This window comes from Fringilla coelebs (assembly GCF_963513975.1).
Source record: "Fringilla coelebs genome assembly, chromosome: 3".
Lineage (NCBI taxonomy): Eukaryota > Metazoa > Chordata > Aves > Passeriformes > Fringillidae > Fringilla > Fringilla coelebs.
In genome coordinates this window covers 90,759,352-90,776,210 of record NC_140030.1, presented here as the reverse complement: position 1 = coordinate 90,776,210, position 16,859 = coordinate 90,759,352, and the positions used below count along the sequence as shown (strand labels likewise).

The following is a 16,859-nucleotide window of genomic DNA, read 5'->3' as shown; positions in this document are numbered from 1 at the left end:
TTTGAAAACAACTTTGCACACTGTGATGAAAATCTATTTGCAATAAAAAGAAAAACTGAATGTGTAGAAGTGAAACAAAGATCAGCTCTATATAGCTGCAAAAGTCAACCTCTATGAGATTTTAAGTTATCAACAAAGAAGTAGTAGCACTATAGAAATAAGACTATGGTCCATTCTACTGCTACAAAAACAAAATCTACCTACACAGAACTTAGCCACTGGAAAGCCTTTGACAAACTCTAATAGTTTTGTTTTAGAGGACAACTTCTGTTCCATTTAAGACAATGGGGGAAGACCAGGAGATGCTTAGGTGTGTGTTAACATCAGACCTCTAGGACTACTTTATAAAAATTGCAGGAAGCATGTACACAGCAATATCAAAAAGACTTGGCTTCTTAAATGCATTCCACGGGAGCAGCTTGGTGTCTTTAACAAAATGAATGAGGATAGACACAGCAGTTAATTCATCCTCATTTTAAAAATCCTAGGTCATATTTTTGTTAAACATAATTAGAAGCCTTAATGGCAGTTTTCTTCGTTCTCCTTAAGTTCTTGTCGAGACTCTTCCAGCCCATTCAGTGTTACAGGTGCTGATTCATGCCCCTGGGTAATTTAGAGGGACTGAACCTTAGGCTGCTTCTTGGGGGAGGCAAAATCCCAACCCAGAAAGAAAATCTCCAGAGATTCTGTGATGAAGGTAAGAAAAGTAACCCCTATAAATCAGGAAGAAGTAATTTAATTTTCCTCTAGGTCAGACATCAAATCTTCTCCCTTACATCAGTGACCCCTGGGTACTTGAGACTGACTTGGGAGAATTAACAATATCCCCTGCTTTATGGCAAGCCAACAAAGTTGATCTTCAAAACAAGGCATGCTAAAGAACCCACCTATCTGCAAAGGACACCATCTCAAAAGAGCATGGGGAGAAATCCTACACTGATTACACCACCAGCTGTGGGGCACAGCTGTTTACAAACAGCATCACCTCTTCTTTTCCTAGGTCTGCAGGTAGAACAGGAGAGAGGCAGGATCAGACTCTGGGAGCTGGATCAGACTTCAGACTTTCTGACTGCTCATTGCCATCTGGGCTTTTGCTACTCACCCTGAAGTGGTGCACCAGAAAAACTGCAGAAGGGAGAAGATGAGTGCTGTGGGAAGTACATTTCTCTTTCTAAACACGAAGGTGAAATGGCTCAGGTTCAGACTCTCAACTTCATGTACAAGAATCTCAGCAATTTCATTTTCAGTTGTTAATAATTTTTATGTTTCCTCAGTGGAAAAATGCTTAAATGTAATTTACATTCAAGCCACCAAAAGGTTATAGACAATTCCCAGGCTGAATACTGCCAAACTATGTCAATTCAAAAAACCACCAAGACAAACATAGGTATTCTTGCAAGAAGTACTGTTCACGAACCTGCAGTCCAAGGAAAATGTGCCACAGAAATGAAACAATGGGGGAAAAAGCAGCCTGTTTCCTTCAAGGGCTGTGTAAATATCTCTGGAATGTGCATAGCCTCCACTGTGTATTTCAGGGTGACCTCCTTCTGGGGTTTGCATTTTCCATAACTTCCCTCTGGTAAGAGAGAGACTCGCTGTGTACATCCAGGTCCCCAGCTAGAGTCTCAGCCTTGCCTGCTGCAGTCAGCAACACCAAACTGATTTAGTGCAGCTGAGGCACTGGCTCATTGCTCACCAGCTATTCTGAGAAGCAGAGCTCAGGCTTTGCCTGTCCCAGCATTGGTTCAGCTGCCTCCTGAACCAGCAGGAGTCAAAGGGGTCGGGCTGCAATGCAGGGGGAGGGAGATCGGCAGAAAAGAATTTAGATCTCCCACACTGTAAACCTGTCAAATGGATGTAAAAGTCCTGCCCTGTGGTATCACATTTATCTTTCTGAATTTGCTATCTATATGTGCAATAAAGCACTGGATGTTTAGCTGATTTGAAAGTTAAAATGGGATGTTCCAAGTTTACTCCAATCTTGAATAGCATTATCTTTCTTTAGCATCAAAACATAAACTAGAGGGAGACAATAACTGAGCTTGTTAAAACTTTGTAACAACTCTCTGGGTCATGTTTTTGAATAACTATCAACAAAGAAACAGAAGTTAAACCCTTTAAAGCGCTACATAATTCCTCCCTCCTCCAAGTCAAGCATTAGTACTATACTGGAGGTAAGAAATCACCTTTTCCTTAGGGTTTGCATCTGGAACAGTCTTACAGCTATGTTTACAGCTATGTTAAATAATTTGTCAGTACCTGTAGAAGACACAAATAAGATTTTTTTTTTCTGTATTTGTAAATTCTTGCACCCATCAGCCAACTAAAATTGTTACAGATTACATACACATGGCCACGTATGTATTTACTACAGATTATTTTTCTGAAGTTCTGCTTGTGTATTATCTATACTGCAATTACATCTATTGTGTACACCACAAAGACAATCAATAAATAAATGCTTCAGTCAAAACCCCGCCTAAATTTATGAAGCATACAGAATTTGACTTAGACTGAAGAATTTAACATAAGAATTTAAAAGCTGGAGTTTGCCATATTTTGTTAAGTTCTGCACAGTGTTTGCTCTTCAGAAATTCCTATATCAAGTCATATAGAAGTAAACTTCCTTTTCAATTGTCTCAGTTTTGTTCAGCTCTTTAACTCTGCAGCTTTACTCTTAAAATACTGGAACCAAATCTTGGGCTTTCAACAGTACTCCAGTACCATACTCATGTTCAATATAAGATTATGGAGAGCTGGTTTTCTTTGCAGCTCCTTAACCTTTTTGTATACTTCCATGCAAGCTCTGCACAACCCATCTAATCAAAGGTATTCCTTCATGCTCCTAACCAATTTCAGTAGGGATTAAACATCTAGGCAAGGATCTATGATGCCATCTTCATTTCTGAACCTCAGTTTCCAGTCTACAAAATAGAGACAACACTTCCAAATGTAAGGATGTTTGCAATTCCTCACTCATGGATGTATCTGAAGGATGAAGACCTGAAGAAGGTGGCTGGGCTTGCTTTTTTGTTTGGTTGGGGTTTTTTGTTTAACAAAACAGCACATCTGCTGCACACAAGTCCCACCTGAAGAATTTGCATAAGGCTCTGTCTCTGGGAAAGCGACTTTTTTTCTGAAGCAAATTGCACACAGGTTCTGAATTCCCAGGGCACTTTTCCTTTCCTAGCTTGAGGAAATTTCTCTCTGTGTTCTCCCAATGCTCTGAGCATCTTGGAAACCTGCCCCAAGGCAAGCAATAAATGGGGGGTGGGGAGATAGGACTGGAGCTGTAGTGCCTGGCTCTTCTTGCCTTTGTTTGTAAAATGAAGCATTTTAAAGGGAATTTTGACTGGACTATACCGACTGCAGGGCCTGTTTCTCATAGCTAGAAGATCATGCAAATAGCCTATATAGAAGCATTCTACAACACACTCCAAGTGCAGGTAAGGCACTCTAACACCGGGTAGTAATTAAGACCAGACCTTGGCAGCTAATGGTGGCTCATTTATAGCAGATCGAACACAGAGCATCTTTTTTGACAAGACTACAGGATGTGTGATGATGGATTATTAATGTAGCTGGCTGGCAGCTGCACTCAAATTCATTGCTGTGGCAGCTGCTCACTAAAATTTGCTGGAAAATCCAGTAGAGATTAGGTTTTGATGAAAAATTTCAAGGCGCTTTTCTCTAATGTGAGCAAGCACAAACCTCCTGGGTTTATTGAATACTGCAGATCAGCAAGATAGCAATGCTTTTGCCCAAGTGGATGGAAGGTGCTGGGAAATGTGGGCTGCTCCCAGCCGGTCTGTGCTGCTCTCCAGCTCCGAGTTCTCCCCAGTCCTGTTGAACAACATCCACAGCCTGTCATTAGAGGGCCCAGCTGCAAATGCCAGGGCTGTGCTCGGGAGGCAATTACCCACGCCTCTGTGTGACTGCGGCACTCGCCTAGAATGCATTACAGGGAAATACCTACAGCAAAACAGGATGTTGAGATGGGTACGGAGCTTTTCCTAACCAAGGAGAAAGTGCGTCATGCGCTTGATGATGTTGCTTAACATACGAAATCGCCTCGGTTGGGTGATTAGATAGTGTGCAGCATGGCTGACTTGAATTTCTGGTCCTACTTTCTCTTTTCCCGCGACATCAAGCACATGGCTGGAAGTTACAGGAGACGGTCAGAAACCCGGCTGACTGGGAGCGGCGGGAGCGACTGCTTAGGCAGTCCCAGCTATAAGAAAGGCGAGGGTAAAGAAATGACAGTTCCTCCAGCTTAACACCAGTGAGGAAAAACTTCCCCCAACTAGTATGAACGAACGTTTTGATATTCACCTAACAAGATCGATTTTGACTGCTGGCGTGGTTACATTAAGTCGCTCAATTAACCCACCCACACCCCATCCAATAGCACAAGCTTTTAAAGGTAAAGCGAAGCGCTGCTCCCGGCCGACCCACGCCGGAGAAGCTGCGCTGACCCCAGCGCTGCCGTTCCCCATCCCAGCCCGTCCCGCTCCGCGCAGCCCCGCACTCGGAGCGCTCGGGGCAGCGCCCGCAGCTCTCGCGGGAGCGGCGGCCCGAGGCGCCGGGCGCTGCCGGGGGCTGCGGGGCCGGCCCGCCCGCAGGGGAAGCGGCGGCTGCCAGGGCGGGCGGAGTCGGAAGCACGACAGCACGGGGCGCTGGGGCGGCGCTGGTGGCGGGGGCGGGAGCAGCTCGGCACTCGCTGCCGTGCTGGGGTCGCGGCGCAGGGACGGAGCCGGGCAGCGCCGGCCCCGCAGCAGCACCAGAAGCAGCAGCGGCAGGAGGAGGAGGAGCCGCCGGAGCCGCCTCCCGCCGCCGAGCGCGGGGAGCCGCCGGAGCCGCTGCCCCGGGCGGCTTGCGAGCGCCGGGCTGCGGCGCCGCCGCTGCCTGCCGCCGCTCCGCGGGTGAATGAACCTGTCCCGGCCGACCACGACGGCGGCTTCGCCTCGGGGTCCGGCACCAGCCTCCCTCCGCGCAAGATGGACGGTTTCGCCGGGAGTTTGGGTGAGTCGCGGCGGGACGGGACGGGACGGGACGAGGTGCGGGCAGCCCGAGTGCGGCGGGGCCCGGGGCGCGCACCTGCGGCCGGCGGGGATGCCGGAGCCGCCGGCTGGGACTGCCCGGGGCCGGCCGGGCCGGTGCGTGCGAACACCGCCCGCGGCGGGAGGGGATGCCAGCGCGAAATCTGGTCAGCTTCAAACCATCTGTTGCGAGAGCTCCGGCTGCACTTGCCTTCTTTGTTCTTCCCTCGCCGTGGGTCTGCGCTTCCCCAGAACTAGTTGCTTGGCTTTGGGCTGATGGTTTTGCTTAGGTTGTTTGGGTTTTTTAAGATGTTATTTTATTTTTTTGGCTCTCCCTTTTGCTCCGGGGTGGGAGGGACGCCGTCGGTCCGGGCGCAGCGGGCCCGGTGTCGCGCCGGGAGCCGCGGGCAGCTCTGCCCTGTCCGGCACAGAGTCGCTCCAAGGGGAGCGCAGCACCCCTGGAAACTTGGGGCGCTGGGGCATCCGCGGGGATGTTAACGGAGCAGTCGGCGCCTTCCCGGTGTCCCAGCATCCGTCCGTGCGCCCGAGGAACCCTCCTGGCTGCCTGGGCGGCAGGTTCCTCTGCCGGAGCCGTGGCGTGATCGAAAATATTTACTGCTTGCTCGTGTAAATGTTGCCAAAAAACTGATACTCTGCGCTGCCTCCAGTTTTATGAAGGCTGCGGCAAATTCCCACCGGTTTCTTGAAGCAAAAATACTCCACCAGCCTCGTTTTTTACTTATTTGCGGGACAGATTGCTTGTGCTACCAGGTGTTGCTGATTACAGGTGTGAACTGAACGTGCATTCAAATGCGAGAGTTGTAAACCTTGTGTTTCCATTTCTGCCAATTATAAGACCATTGGCTTTGCAGTGCTGCCTACCTGCTGCTCTCATCGTATTCACTGCCGCTGCCTCTGTTGCAGGCGTTTCGTAATCAAACTCACTCCATCTCTTGTAGAATAATAAATCTGTGCCTCTTAAAAATCAGATTAATTTATTTTTACGTCACTCCCGTAAAATCTGTAGTAACAGTGAATAGTTCTCAATTTTCTGGAAAAATTGACTCATTTAAATACTTCTTAGTGTGATCCTAACCTTTCAGGTTTTTGAAATGTCAACTCCAGCATTTGGGCATCTCTCCAAACCAAACTGGTGCACCATAATTAACAGTATGCTTTGGTAGTTTGGCTCTTTGCCAGGTATACTGTCCTTGCTCAAGTAACTGCCATGGCCATTTCCGAGCTGGTGATCAGGAAGCGACACATGGAGGAATTGTACGGGTTCTGTTCCCAGTTTTCCGAGGGAAGATTGTGCCTGTGGGTGACATATGCAAATGTGCCATGGTTAATATTTATGAACCTCTTAACCCAGCAGAAGAACTGATCACCATATCAAAGCGCACCGATATTGCTTTTAACTCGTGCAGTATTGGTCCCGAGAGAGGTCGATATTTAGAAATAACTGGCTTTTGTTGGAAGTAGGAAAAACTCAATTACTACAAAATAATGAAGGTTTGCTTTCTTGCGTGAGCTTCTCAGTGAGCAGTGGTGTGGGATCGTCGGGTGGACAGCACCTTGTGCTGGAGCCACGATGGGCTCATTGGGGCATCCCATGTGTCTTGTTAAGGAGGGGCTCCATCTGGACCTTTAATTTGTTTCACTATTTGTTCAGGAAGGCGCTGTGATTTTATGTGAATTTAATGAGGATTAAGCTCAGCTCAGCCTTTTAAAATGGGTGTTATGATATTCACTGCTAGTTGGCCTTTGATTTTGCTTTTGTGGCAAGCATTGATGCACAGAGGTTTTCTGGACTTGGGCTAAGGGAGAGCATTCCCAGAATCTTTTGCTTTGAAGTATGAAACTTTAGGTGACTTTTTTGTTTCTGGGTTTGAATCATGCTGCTTAGTCCTCTTCTGTCTTTATAATCACTTGTTGGCTGTTCTAGCTGCTAATGAGCACATAGAGTTCACAAAGATGTGTGAATTGTTCTGAGACCTTTTTTTTTAAAATGTCTCTAATTAAAATCTAATGGCTTGAATTTAATTAGCTGTCCTCTAAATGTCTTTTAGGACGGCCATAAATTAATGTAATTTAGAATGAAATGTAAAAATTAATTAAAATTATTGTTGGCAAAACTGCGCTGTCTATGTATGTGCATGCTCAACCAGTCAAGCAAGCTTATTAGAGAGCAAGTTGTCCTTTTAATGCCTCTTGTCATTATCTGGATGGCAAAATGTTTTTACAGATTGTGCCCTCTAGCACAAGCAGAATACCTTCTTGCATGTCTCTTGCAGTTGAAAATACTTTACGCAGCTGTTTTCTTTTGGCTTCCACATCGAAATTTTTATGAGAATAAACAGATGAAAGAAACCATTTTATATGTAATTTAGAAAATTGTTTCGGTTATTGGCTTAGTAAGTGCTTATGTAGCACTCTACTTAAGAGTATACAATTACCGTATACAGTAAAAAAGAAATCTATATGTTATGAGTTAACTTGCACTGTCGAAACAAGTATTGATTATTTTGATAAAGCACTGAGTTATTTCCCGTTTGCTGTGACTTCAGTACCATTAGAATATCGCAGTGCTCATTGAATCCCGTGCATTATCTCAAGTAGGACAGTTGTATCTCACATTTGGCATTGCCAGTGTGATGGTTGTCAGAGGTCTCAATGGATTCTGGCCATCTGCTTTTCAGATGCATCCCTCGAAGTCCAAGAATGTGCTTCTGAATGGGAACAAGCAGTCTGTGAACTTGGGCTGGGCGCCTGGGCTCTTGCCTTGTGCCCTGGCTGAGACAGGAGCACAGCATGGGTGTCTGGCTCTGATGCTGCCAAGTTCCCCTGCCTCTCCGGGTCCTCATCAAAACAGATCTGCATCAGGGCAGAGAAAGCACTGCTGATTCTGCCAAAGGAGTCAAGCAGAGTGTTCTAGCAAAAGGGGGAAAAAGAAAAAAGGCAAATAAGCCCATGTGGGAAATAGTGCAGCTAAGGCTGTCAGTAGCTGTTGTCCTGCTTCATCCCTGGTGCCTGTTTGTTCTGCGCTGCTGCCTGAGTCTCTCCCACTCTCCCGCTGGTGCCTGCGAGCCCCTGGGTGAGCTGGTTCAGACATGCCCATCAGAGGGCTGCAGGACTGCAGAAGACTGACAGTTTTGCCAATAATAATTTTGGTTTTGAGGTATCATCGGGGATTATATTACTTTACTGCCTTGCTGCTTTCCCCTGCTGTTTTGGTGTGTTTCTGCCTGAATTGGCTTGTTAGGGAGTGGGAGAAGCGTGGCAGGTGTGGGAAGGGAGCAGTGGGAGCCTTCAGCTGGGACCAGGTGGCGCTGTGAGGAGCTGTCAGCTCCGAGAGTGGCTTTGCTAGGTCCTGCCTAAGGTGTGAGATCTGCTCGATTTAGACTCAGGAGGAGCCAGCCGTGACAGGCTGCCTGGGGCTGGTGAGCAGTGAGTGCCCTTTGCTGGACAGTTTTCCATTGCTTTTAGTAGCTGCATTGTTTTCCCTTCTGAGAAAGCTTCTGCTAATTGATCTCTGTAGCAATAACTCGTGGTAAACAAAGATATGGAAACATTAATCAGATTATATTAAATAAATCACTACACCCTTTTCCAAGTTTGTCATCAGCGTGTGATGACAATGTGGAAGAGAGCATTTCAAAAGGACTCTCTCCATTATTGGTGTCTGTGGCACAATAGTAACTCATAAAAAAATAGAGAAGTCTCAACTTCTGATTTCAAGCCATGGCTTTTGTGCAGCTGTGCAGGATGCCCTGAAGGTTAGAAGGAGTTTTTCTGAAGGATTCTCTATGGTTGAAAATATTTTCACAGAGAAATTAAAATCACTCTTATCTTGAAGTCTCAGGCAAGCAGAATAATTTAGTATTTTTTTTAAGATTCTTTGAGCCTGTGCATTTTGTTTTCAGGGAACTAGAAAGTAAAAGAGCTGAAATTACTAAGTGAAGACCAATGCCTTGCTCTGCTGTTGTTACTGCAGGAAGAACTGGAGACACAATTTAAAAGATTCTTTTTTTATCATTTTGTGCAGTATCTACATTTTGTTCTGTCACTGTGTGTGTATTGCTACTAACTACAGTTTATATGCTAGCCACTTACTGGGGGGTGACCTGGAGGTAAGTTCATGGCATTTTACCCCATTTCTTTTCCTGGGTATCGTGCAGAAGCTGTCTGTGTCAGGTAGGTTCTGAGGCAGTGTTATGAGTGTGTGCTGCTCCCCAGCCCTGCAGGAGCCAGCAGTGTCTGTTGAACCTGTGGCTTTGCTAAAACCCAGTAAGGCATCTCCAAAGTCCCCAGTCTGTGGGGGCAGAGCTGCTACAGGGCTCAGGCAAAGAGGATCTTGTGGTTGCTGGTGCCGTGAGCCTGGAAAGCGTGTGTGCACGATGATTCATCTCTGGCTGGGCTCACTACCGAGAAAAATGAGTGTGTGGGCTATTTGTCATTTATTTGGGCTAGAATATTAAGTTTTATCGTTGCCCGTCTAGACTGCAGAAGTGGCCGTGGTGCTGCAATGCGATTGCTCATAGCAACAGCAGGCTCAGCCTAATTCACAGGGCTCTGCTCGTGGGATTGCTCTGTGCTATTGTCACTGTGCTGGTCTTCAGAAAAATAAAAACTCTGGCAGGACATCGTTCTCCCCTGCCTGAGAGGGATGGCCTTGGCTGGTGCCAGGGGAGATTAAACTCCAGCAGCAAGGAGGGAACAGCCTGATTGCTTTAGAAACTTGGTGGCGGCGGCTCACCTTTTGCTAGAGTTCTTTAGTTCATGTGCAGTGAGGAGGAACCCTTTGCTCTCTAGCCAGCTGAACAGCAAAGGATTGTGTGTTTAAAAAACAATTCTGTTTTGCACAGAGTAATTGGCAATATTTGCTCTCGTTGTGAGTAGTGTCTCAAACACAGGAGCCTGTTAGAACTCTTTCTCTTAGAATTTCTTTCTCCTTTAGAAAGGCTTTTAATGCTTGGGATGCTTAGAATAATTTCTGGCCTTACAGTGTGCTTTTCATATTCTGTAAGTGAATACTTTTGATATGGCATTAGAGTTATCTGACAGGACTGTCTCTTGCCAAAAGAACCTACTCTGAAAGGATTTTTTTTCCTTCTGTGCTTTATATCATGAAGTACGTAAGAGGGGAAAATTGGTCAAGAACAGTGTTCTTAGGAGTTCTTTGAAGCAGCATTTTGTTTTGTAAACATTATTATTGTTATGATGAATTGTCTTGTTAGTAAGTACAGGGTGATCTGCATGTCCCTCCTTGCTCTTCAGAGCTGCTTCCCTTCTTGGTGTGGCTTGTATCAATTACTGAGGTTTATTTTTCCTGTCTCTCTTTAGGTCCTTGCTAAACCTAATCCTTAATGAATGTGATTCTAAGGCCAAGAATGTTGTTCCTGTTTTACCCACACATAATGTAATGGGAAGGGTGATAGAGGATAATTAATTTTATAGCACGTGGCATGTATGATGACAGTGCAAGTCTCTTTGCTCTTGCTGGTGTTGAGCATTTCTAGTAGGGACATTCTTCTGTTTAGGAGGTGAAAAATCACCTGATAAAGAGCTTTTCATAAGCTTCACTGACTTCCTTTTCAAGAAATGTTTCTGCAGTTACTTAGGAGCTCAGGTGGAGCCACTGCTCACCTCACTTTTCCTCCTCAAGTGAGCACCAGGAGTTTAAAGAGGAATTACTTGCTTCTTTTTCTTCATCTGCTTGTTTAAATTGATGCAGAATTCTAGTTTCCTGGACTTTTCTTTAATTGAATGCTGAAGGATGGATAACTGGATAACTGTGCAATTTTTTTCTGAGAGTTTGAGTGCTCTTTAGGAAGTGCACATATGGGTATTCAGCTTGCAAAAGCTTGTGTCCACGGAGCAACTTGGAGTCTGAACTGATAATTCAGTCAGTGGAAGTGGATGGGTGGTGCTGATGAAAGGGTGGGATGTGGAGAGCAAGACCATCACCATTAAAAACCTGAGTTTATTGCTTAATCATGGGACATACAAAAAGTTTTTTCTCTTCTCATTTTGCCTTTTTCTTTCCTTCCTCCTTCCTGCTCCCTTTCTTATTTTTGTTTGGCTTTGTTTGCTCTATGTTGCAAGTATTCCTGTTACAAACCATCAGCGAGTGCTACAATATTCCTAAGCTTTCTGCCCTGAGTCTCCTTACTGGTTTGAATGAGCTAGGGTTTTTAATCAGTTTTTTTGATTGTTTTGCCCCTCTGTGGTTTGCCTCTTCTGCTTATCCTCGATAGTTTCAGCCTGGCTTGTTTACTAAATATAGCTGTGTCTTGTTGTTGTTTGACTGCTGGTTTCTTGATCCCTTTCCTGACTTTACTGGCTGTGCTGCTCTGCTTTGCATGACAGTGCTGTCCATAGGCAAGGACAGCCACTTCTCCAAGTGTTTGCAGAATCCACCTTCCTTCTTTGCTTGGTGGTGTTCACTGCCTTCCTGCCCCTCTAGTGATGTGGAATGCGTGCTCCTGTAACTTCTTAAGCAAGATATTTTTGAATGCAGATGTGTCTTATTGTAGAAGTAGGCTTTCCTTTTGTATTTAATAGCTCTTCTTTCTGGAGCTGCTTGTACTTGTGAGTGATTCTTATGCATAATAGAAATGCAGCGTGAGGGGCAAGAGCAGGAACAGCAGCTGTGCACTATAAGTGGATGTGATATATTTTGTACAGTTACATGGGATTTCCTGTGAATTAAATTGAAGAAAAATAAATATTCACTGTTGTCTGCCATCTGGTTCCCTTGTTTTGCTGAAGCTCCACTCATAGCTGTAAATGCAGAGTTCCAGCCTGGAGTTGGTTCTCATTTCTCTGGCCAGTTTTGAGCTTAAAAAGTATGGCAGGGGGAGGCTTGAAACCAGGCTGGTTTATGTTTGATTGTATTTTGGATTTGTGTAAACAGTCTTAAGGCATCAAGCTAAATTGGCAGGCTTTCATAATCCTCTGGGAAAACTGGGAGTTTGAAACCCAGTGGATAAATGAAAAAAAAATGGTTCTAAGCCCCAGATTTGGCTCCCTAAAGGGATGCTGTAAATTAGTTAGATCTAGAAATGTGGTTTAGTTACAGTAAATGAAAAAGTGTTTTCATGAGAACCCTATAATTTTAAAGAGAAAAGAGTCGGGTTTCTTTATTCTGAGTTGAGACACAAAAGTGAGAAAATGGCTGTTGACAAGAAATTTATATTTGCTGTCCAAATAAAGAGGTAATGATTTCACCACTCTTTTATGGTTTTTAATGAAATCATGACGTAAGGGTACTAGAAATTGTTTTAAAATGCTTAAATTAGTCATTGGCTGAGGTAAGCAAGCCTGCACATTCATAACTAATTAAACAATGCCAAATATACATAAGATGAATGGTAGGACTATTAGTTTCCTTACAGCTTACTATGTGTTACTTTTCTTCTCTTTTGAGAACAGAAGGAAAATGTTGCTTTTGCAGCAAGATTCTGAAAAGCTTTGTGCACATCTCTGTAGAAAAGAACAACAGTAGGATGGGCTTGAGTTTGTTTCCATCCCCTTTTTTCTTGGTCACAAGCAGACCATGCCATTTCCTGCTCTGTGTACATTATATGGATATTTCCTTCATTAGAACTCAAGATTTGCATTGCAACTGGTACAGCTTGGGAGTTGTTTGGATGCAATTTGATTGAATGGAATTTCAGAAGAGCCTTTCTAAAAATGTGCTTTTCGGTATTTCCAAAGAGAGGTGTGGAAAGGAGGGACCTCCAGAGGTAAGAACCATAAATTAAACTCTTTCTGCTGCAAGATTCAGACATGGCAATGCTCATGTCTGTGTAGTATCACTTAGCTTCTTTAAACAAGAGCTCTAACAAGGAGGTAATTACAACTTTGTTTAACTATGAAATTCTGCATTGAACTGCTATCCCCTCCTCTCCCAGAGTGTGTTGTGCAAATGCCATCAGAGAGACCTGGCAGGCAATCAGTGGTTTGTGTGGCTGTGGTGCTTGCTTTCTGAATTCTAAACATGTCCATTAAAACCATGCGGCAAGAGGGACAATAACAGGCAGTACAAACTCTGGTTTTGTTTTTTTTTTTAATTTTAATTTTTTAATATTCTTTCACAGGATAAGCATGAAGCAGCGCTGAATCCATCTGCATGTCTATTTTCTAAGCATTTAATGATGGCATTTTTCCATTAAAATTATATGACATATTGAAAAATGATGACATGCTGGCAGCGCTGTTCTTCAAATCTGCATTTTTTCTGTATTTTCTATAATCTGTGACTGTAGTGATTTCTGAGAGATGCTTGGAGGGATGAAGTGTTGGTTATAAACAAAGAGTTGGGGGATTTGAGATATTTTCAAAGGAGCTATAAAAATAGAAATTGCCTCTCCTCCTCTTAAGCATAGTGAAAAGTGGGTCTTAGGTATGGTTGTAGAAAACAGTTCAGATTCTTGTAAAACACTTTTTTTCCCCCCTGAACACTTTATTGGGCTTATTAGTGGTTCATTAGGAATGATACTCCAGCATGGTGCTATTCCTGTGCTGTTTGCTAGAATAACTAATCGAAATTGTTGGTACAGACTCTAAACAAATGCTGGTCCCCAAGTGCTGTAGAGCTTTTGGTGGTGCATTTCCAAAGTCCACCCAGCATATCAGGCAGTAATGGTGTTACAAACTGATATACATTTTTAGGATTCAATTGGGAAATTGTCACAGTGCGGAGATAATTTCTGTGTGAGGTTAACATCATGCCTCAGGCTTTTGCCTGCCAGCTGGTTTAGGTGCAAAGAAAACAGATAGAAGCTGGCAATCTTCATATTTGTAAACTCTGAAGTTTAGAACCACCCCATCCAAGAACTGAGAAACAATCCCACTTGATTCATGATGTGGAAAAATATGGACTCAAAGTTATTGTTTAATCCCAGAACGGTTTGGCTTGGAGGAGACCCTAAAGGTCATCAAGTTCCAACCCCCCTGCTGTGGGCAGGGACACCTTCCATTCAACCAGGTTGCTCCAAGCCTCATCTAAAGACAAATTTAATTCTGAAATAGACTTCCATTTTCATTTTCAGATGCCAAACCTTTGGATGTTAATAGTTGTTAGTTATTTAAACTCTGGAGGGATTCAAGCTGCGGGCATCAGGTTGGTGGATGTTGCCAATCTTTGATCTTGGTGTACTGCAGAATGGTTTATTATGGGTTAAATGTCGCAGTGTGCATTAGCAAATGCAGGAAATATTTGTTTGGAGGAATCTTATATTGCTTTTTCATTGGGGTATTGTGTCAATGAGCTGGTGTAGTATTGTGTGGGACTCTAATCTGGCATCCTACTTACTGAACTGGAGATAGGAGACCAGTTTTTCCTTATATCAAGTCATATGAGTTTTGAATAGCTATTTGATCATTCATTTTGGGTGTGTGTCTGCCAGGCTTGTGGCTCTGCTACAGGAATGTTTGAATGTGTGTATAGGATTCTGCTTGTAGAGAAATATGAGGTTGGGAGGGCATTTTATTTGACTTTTAATAGTCAAATGTTGAAGTCATTCTCCACCTCAGAAACAAAGACTGTAAGCTGTCTAATACTGGATTAAGGTATTTGAAGCATTGTTAGAGTGGAGATTTTATCTCATTTCCCTCTCTGCTTGTCAGTTTGGTTATTGCCTAGCTAAATAATAAAGGTTTTTGTGTAGAGATTCTTCTTGCTAGCATGCTTTAATTGTCTGCATTTACTTAATTGTCATTTGCAGTAGAAATTTCAGTTTCTTGCTCCTATAGCTACAGCAGCTTTACCAGCAAAAGGGCTCTGACTTTGCTGCTGGTTTTTTGTGAATGAATGGCAATGTTACTGTTTGTTTTCTGTAGATCACAAAGGGACGTTTTTTCCCAAAGCTGTAGATAAAGTGGCAGGGAGTTGCAGGAAAAAAGTGAAAGAGAATTGACAAGAAAGCTTTCGTGGAGTGTTTGCAGCCTAAATTGTATTTGTCAATTCATGCAGATTTGTGTTTAATAAGATCACTTACGTCTGCCTTTCAGCCTTTAATTGAAGTTAATTTAAACAGATAAAATTTTTATAGTCCTTATTTTAGTTTCCAGAACTAATTGGGGAATTTCCAGACTCTGGTGTTTGCATATGTATGCACATAGTAACACACCCACTGACATCCCCATACCCTCTTCCCCAGTTTCATTTAAAGGATTCAGTCTGGCCACCCTTCTAGTGAAGGAACTTTTCCCAATATCAAATCCAAACCTGCAATTTTGGGTGTTGTATCAATTCTTTCCTGGGAGACTGACCCTCACCTTATATATAACTTATCTCTTATGTAATGTAGCCCTATCTGGACTTAATTTTTGTATGTCTGACTAATGCACATTTGGTTTCCTGTCAGTATTATTGGATCTTGATTATCTTAAGCATTGCAGTGTGTATTTTGGTTTTGAAAATCTTTAGGCTAACTTTGAAGTCGGTTTTTTTTTTTCCTCTTTGCTGTGTTGCTTTTTACGGAGTCTTTTGCATGCAGCCTATGGGTTAAAACTCAAAATACCTTCAAAGTTAAACTAATTGGCAGGGAAATCTTTACTAGAAGAAAGTGACTCGCCTCAGATGAACAAGAAGCTGCATTTTGGCAAACAGCTCTTCTGTACTATCATGCAATCTTTGGGTATGTATTTTTAGAAGAAGAATGGGTAGGGTTGATGTCATCTAAGAGTTGCCTGTTGGCTCTGAACCCCAGTTTTCTTCATCACCTTAACTACTCTGGGATGTTACCAGCCCTTGTGTTGCAGTACTGCCTTAACAGCCGTGGGTACTGGCTCCTGCCTTTGATCTGCATCTATCTTTGTTGAGAAATTGGGGTGCAGAAACAGCCATTTCATAGTGATTAGTGATTTTCATCTGCTTCATCAGCTTTAATGTGTGTGCTAACCCCTCTTCTCTGTCATGAACAGTTCATGTTGTGTCCTACATTCTCCTAGAAGGTCCTTGGTGGCCTTGAGCCAGCCTCGTGCTGCCCATGGGCACTGTCACACTGGGGAGCAGAGCCAGATCCCCACTGGGATTTGGGACAAGACCCTTGAGGTGGAAACCACCTCTGCTTCTCTTTGCTGGTTCCCCTGTAGATGTGGTCCTGAGTGATGCATAGGGAACCTGGGTGGTGCGCCAGCACAGATTTCATGTGGTTCTGCAAAACAGGGGTAATGCTAATAGTTACATATCACATAAAGTTTTGACTTTCTGTGAACAATCAGTTTTGTAGCAGGGGAGGGAAAGGAAAATGTCTGTCCCTGGAAGGAAGGCCTCTAATTGGAGACTGCAGGAAAACTGGTGAACCCCCCCAGTGAACTCCCTGGGGGGGTTTCATGGGGAGGGATGCTGACAAGCTGCAGCTGCTGGAGGGATGCTCTGCAGAGCAACTTGTGTTTCTTCCCGTTGTGTTAGACTGCTGTGACATGCCCTCCTCACTATGAGTACCTAGACTGTCCAACACTGTAACTTGTAGAACAGCCTATCCCCTCTCCAGTACCTCTGTGGGTGCCTTGTTGTGATTGATTGGGGTTTTTTAAACTTTTATTCCGTGTGGAATATTATTTTGTGTTTTTCACTGAATGCCATTTAACTTCAAAAGCTCTTGAGGCGATGCATGACATGCTTGCCATGGGCTACTTTCATGTCATGTCACCCTTTTTCTAACCTGTGTTCCCCTCAGATGCTGACTTCTGGTGGTTTCAATGTTATAGAAGCAATCTTCTGTCTCTTGGAAACAGGTTTTAGGATAGGTTTTAGTCACTTAGCTCTTGTGCTATGTGAACCATTTGTATTCTTGAAATGGAAAACTC

At 43.9% G+C, this 16,859-nt stretch overlaps 1 protein-coding gene across 1 annotated transcript in view; it reads left to right on the top strand.

Annotated features, from left to right (window-relative positions):
• Positions 1 to 4,842: 4,842 nt before the first annotated feature.
• Positions 4,843 to 16,859, top strand: part of EML4 (EMAP like 4) — a gene marked incomplete at its 5' end in the record, with an annotated part of 147,700 nt that continues 135,683 nt past the window's right edge. The window contains one exon of the mRNA XM_084203538.1: positions 4,843 to 5,022. Coding sequence (XP_084059664.1) covers positions 4,998 to 5,022 — 25 coding nt within the window. The remainder of the gene's footprint in view (positions 5,023 to 16,859) is intronic.